The 4,644-nt window shown below is 48.9% G+C and overlaps 2 protein-coding genes across 2 annotated transcripts in view; one reads left to right on the top strand and one right to left on the bottom strand.

The window, feature by feature from the left end:
* The window catches only part of LOC131881161 (transcription initiation factor TFIID subunit 3-like), a 7,452-nt gene extending 5,290 nt beyond the window's left edge, over window positions 1-2,162 (top strand). Inside the window, exon 2 of the mRNA XM_059227940.1 lies at window positions 82-2,162. Within this exon, the coding sequence (XP_059083923.1) occupies window positions 82-2,067 (1,986 nt within the window). The 3' untranslated portion in view covers window positions 2,068-2,162. The remainder of the gene's footprint in view (window positions 1-81) is intronic.
* A 340-nt stretch (window positions 2,163-2,502) lies between these two features.
* Window positions 2,503-3,683, bottom strand: LOC131881166 (superoxide dismutase [Mn], mitochondrial-like). The gene is made up of 3 exons (XM_059227945.1): window positions 3,535-3,683; window positions 3,168-3,411; window positions 2,503-3,103 (listed from the first exon to the last, which is right to left on the bottom strand). The coding sequence occupies exons 2-3, from the start codon at window positions 3,403-3,405 to the stop codon at window positions 2,661-2,663; spliced, it is 681 nt and encodes a 226-aa protein (XP_059083928.1). The 5' UTR covers window positions 3,406-3,411; window positions 3,535-3,683; the 3' UTR covers window positions 2,503-2,660.
* Window positions 3,684-4,644: the final 961 nt, after the last annotated feature.

Genomic DNA, 4,644 nt, shown 5'->3' with positions numbered 1-4,644 from the left:
CTGATCGGACTGAATTTTTTTACATTTGACCCGTTGGAATGCCATGAAACGCATGGACTTACGGTGAATGGATTATTTCAGGTTTTGGTGGATTTGGCGGGCCGATATTTACGGGATCTCGGCTCACATTGTCAAAGTCAAGCCGAGCTTTCGAACCGATCTCAAGCCAATATTTTGGATGTAGCCCGCACTCTGGCCGACTTCCGAATTCAAACCGCAGATTTGGCCGATTACGCCGATTGCCTGCCCCGCGGATCGGGCCCGACCGCGGGTGGCATCCCTTATTTTCCACGGCCCAGTGTCACACAATTGAACTTTCTCAAACCCGGTAGTCGGGAGGTGCTACATCGCAAGGTCTACGTCAATGATTATTTCCCGCCCATGTACCCGAATCTGGAGGAAGAGGAAGGGGAGGGGAGTGAACGAGATGTAGCCACCATGGATACAGACGCGCCCACGCCCTCTGGCGAGATTGTCGGACAAGTGGGTGGACCTGGTCCAGAGAGTCTGCCTGTGCGGGAGATCGCGAGTGTGATGATGACATCGGCCGGATTCATTTCGCCGGCCCGTGAAGGAAAATTGCCCGAATCTCGAACGCCTTATGTACACGAAATGGTGCGTGAGCGCGAGTCAGAGGCTCATAAGGTCGTGCAAGCGGAAGGGAAAGCCCATTTCAAGGCCAAGATGAAGGCCAAGAATGCTGGTTCCATGGACAAGAAACTCAAGGTGTTCCAGAAAAAGGCCCCCAAAGTGCAACCCCACGCCCACTCACCGCCCAAGAGCATTGTTAGTGAGACCAGCATGAACGACCATCATATTGACGACACGATTAACGCCGTCATCCAACGAGGTCTGAAAGACTCGAACAAGCCCAAGCCGTTACCTGAATCCCCACCCAAACGGGGTCGACCACCTAAGCGGAAGGCCTCCGAGTGCGTACCAGAACCACGCCTTGACCTCTCTCCGGGCGAAATAGTCGAACCGGAAGTTGAAACGCCTCCTCCTCCTCCTCCTTCCAAGCCCAAGAAAGCCAAGGTGCCCAAAAGTGCCGCCAATCCTCCGGCTTCAGCCACACCCGCCTCTTCTAAGAAGACTATGAGCACGCCTCGAAAACTGGCCGGTGTAGACGATGAACCCATCAAGACACCCCCTACGCCCGAAATTTTGCGGGAGAAAGAAGCTATGCGGAAGGCCAAGGCCACCAATGCTGATACGCCCACTCCACCTCCGAGCTTACCCGCCAAAAGTCCAGAGCCAGAAAAGATTCGCAAAAAGGAGAAGAAGAAAAAGGCCAAAAAGGACAAGAAAGACTCACGAGGTGAAAAGAGGGATAAGTCCAAAAAGGCCGAGAAACGAGAGAAGGATCGCGACAAAACCAACAAAGCCATAACCAAGCTCAAGATCAAGGACACATCTTCGGTGACGGGGGCCTCACCTGAGCCTCCACCTCCCATTCCGCCAGTATCGGTCTCCATATCTGTCTCGAACACGCCAACCACCAGTAAACCTACCAAGAAGAGCAAAGCCGACTCGGCCAAGAAGATCCCCGAGCTCAAACTCTTTCTTCCAACGGCCACCATCAAAAAAAACCCTGTGGAGCCCATCAAAACCAACATCACATTGCCTCCAGCCCCGCTCGAACCCGCCAAAATTACTGCGCCCGTTCCGCCCAAAAAGGAGAAGATCGTCAAACGTCGCAAATCCACCAAGGCTCCACCCGCACCCCCTTCTGCATCTTCCTCTTCAGTGGTGGCCGCAGCTTCAACACCCACGCCCACGCCTCCCTCCAGATCCGGGCCTCCAACCACCAAAGCAACGGCTGTGGACGGCAATGCGGGTGGATCGATCACGACTCGCACCGTGGGTCATTATGTGGACGCTGATGGGAATCAGATTTGGATTTGTCCGGCCTGTGGCAAACAGGATGACGGTAGTCCCATGATCGGTTGCGATGAGTGTGACGATTGGTATCATTGGTTATGCGTGGGGATCCGGAGTGAACCTGACGAGTCGCAAAACTGGTTTTGCCAACGGTGCGTGGCTCGCAAACGAGGTCCCATGCTATAGTTCACGTTCATTACTCATTCATTCATTCATTGGATCTAACTTTTCGTGAAGGAACACCATATGAAATTATGATTAAATGTCTGTTATTAAAGGGCCCCGGACTTCGAAGTTGATTCTTGAAGTGGACTCCGACCATGTTTTCAGATTTGGGACGTGTCATTTACTTATTACAGAGTCTGATGGCAGCTCTCATGGTCGATCTGCATCTGATGAAGGGTATCAAAATGACGGGACATTTTCACTCGGCGTTATCACAACCATCATTAATGCTTACCACACCCTCGGGAATGGCCGTAGAATATGAGAAAAAATGCCTCAATGATATTGACATGATTTGACCTCTGCAAAGTTCGAGAAAAAGCGAGTGCCGTTTTTCCTCACATTGAGAAAATTGACAATTCCATAAATCTTTCAACTTTAACCATAGGTTAAATATACTGGACAGCCGGATTACATTTATTAACGGTCCAAAGATTATAAACAAAGGAAAGTTATTTGTTAATCGTTCAAGAAGGAGTAACAAATTCTTAGTAGATTGTATTGGGTTATTTCTTTCATTTGTCGTCATACGCCAATGACACTATTTTTTTTTTTCATTGTTTGGCCTTAGCCAATCGTTGGGCCACGTCCTTCCAGTTGGCCACATCATAAATGGCCTTGACGTAATCGGGACGGACGTTCTTGTATTGGAGATAGTAGGCATGCTCCCACACATCGATGCCAAAGAGCGGGACCAATCCGGTGGTGGCTTCCAACGGATCCTGATTGGCGCACGTGGCAATCTCCAAGCGACCCGCCGCCTTATTATAGCCCAACCAGCCCCAACCTGAGCCTTGCACGGCCACGGTCGAAGCGGACAGCCTCTCTTTCATAGCGGCAAAAGAGCCAAAATCTCGCTGAATGGCCTGAGCCAACTCACCTTCAGGCTCACCCGATCCTCCGGGCGTCAGGTTCTGCCAGAAGATCGAATGATTGATGTGTCCACCCCCGTTGAATTTTAGGGCCCCCTGTAACCCGATCATGGCCGAGGGATTACCTGCAAGTAAGAGGATGATAGAGACCTGGTTTCAAGCCCAGCCTTCACCGTCAACCACTCTTACTCTGGTTGACCGCATCGTGAAGTTTTTCTTCGGCCACATTCAGGTTATTGACGTAAGTGGCGTGATGTTTGGAGTGATGGAGTTGCATGATTTCGGCGGAAATCACGGGTTCCAGGGCGTTGTAGTCGTAGGGCAGATCCGGCAGGGTATGCTTGGACCGCATGACCACGCCCAGGGGCGAGACAGAAGCTCTGGGGGCGGCCAAAGCCCAGGCGAAACGAGCTGAAGTAGCCAACATGTTGGGCTGAAATGACGATTACGGGATGGGACCAAGCGTTAAGAAATATGAACCACGGCTGATCAGAGAGTGTTCTTGCAATTTAATCGGACACTCCTACTGATTCTAAGTCAAACATATTGGACTTACATTTCTCGGATAAAAACGTCTGTATGTATGTAGGTATCGGCTTGAAATGTCGGACGTGTATTTTGTGCCCTAGTGTTGGTTAAAGAAGCATCTTGGTGTTCACGGCAGTCTTGCCAGGTCACCAATGCTACTGGAGGCCAAATTCGAGCTCAAAAGTAGCCATTGGCCGCCATAGTGACTCGTTGGCCGAAGTATCATGTCTTTAAGGCAGAAATGTGTATCTATAGCTCACATACTGTGAATAAGAAACGCATGCCCATCCCAAAAAGGCATCAATGACGATCAAGCGGAGCAGGCCATTGATTTTCTTGCGAGCAGAGTGAGTTTTCAAATTAGACACTTTTGGAAGTTTTGACCGCCACCGAGGTGTTTTGGCAATCCTGGGTCACTGACCAGTAGAGTTAGGCGGAATTGCCGTCACAGACTCGCGATCTCTTAAGACTGTTGGGGGAATAAAGAATTTGATCAGACACACAAAAAATAATTTTCTCGTCAATTTTACAAGGCACAAAAATATTTGTAAATGTAACATTATTGTAATCATTATTCATGACATATAAACGTCAAGTTATTTTGAATTTTTGCATGTGAAAGGCTTGCTGGGGTACCGTATTGGTAGAGCATCCTCTTTCCAGTTTGCGAATCCTGGTTCGATCCCAGGCTTGCCAAGTCCAAGTTTCTCTGTGGTATTTGATGACAGCATGAGTTGCTTCTTTAAAAGCTTAAATGGGCGAACCTGCGGTCATTCCCGAGGGTGAGGTATTAATTAATAATTAATGTTGGTTGTGACAACGAAGCGGGAATATCCCTCAATTGGGACACCCATCATTCAGATGGCAGGCCGAGCGAGAGAACTGCCATCTGACCTCGTAACAAACAAACAAGTTAATGGTAATCAATCACCCTTACAAACGCAACTGAAGGTCCGGATGCCAATTGGGGAAGCATTTTCAGTTGTCAGTTTACCGAAACTCTTCAAAATCTGGGTTTGGGATTCTGTTCTTTTGAAGGTAAACACAGAACAAATAAATATAAATTTTAATTTGGCACAAAAACCACCAAATTGGTCGTCCAATACATTTCCATATACAGATCCGTAATAAAACATCC

Source organism: Tigriopus californicus, chromosome 5, assembly GCF_007210705.1.
Source record: "Tigriopus californicus strain San Diego chromosome 5, Tcal_SD_v2.1, whole genome shotgun sequence".
Taxonomy (NCBI): Eukaryota; Metazoa; Arthropoda; class Copepoda; order Harpacticoida; family Harpacticidae; genus Tigriopus; species Tigriopus californicus.
Note: the sequence above shows the minus strand (reverse complement) of the source record. Positions and strands in the feature narration are given on the sequence as shown.

Excerpts from the sequence above, each read along its gene's own strand:
- LOC131881166 (XM_059227945.1), bottom strand. The coding sequence starts at position 3,405 with ATGTTGGCTACTTCAGCTCGTTTCGCCTGGGCTTTGGCCGCCCCCAGA. Across the intron at positions 3,104-3,167 it reads TCACGATGCGGTCAACCAGA|GTAATCCCTCGGCCATGATC; the intron begins GTAAGAGTGGTT and ends TCTTACTTGCAG.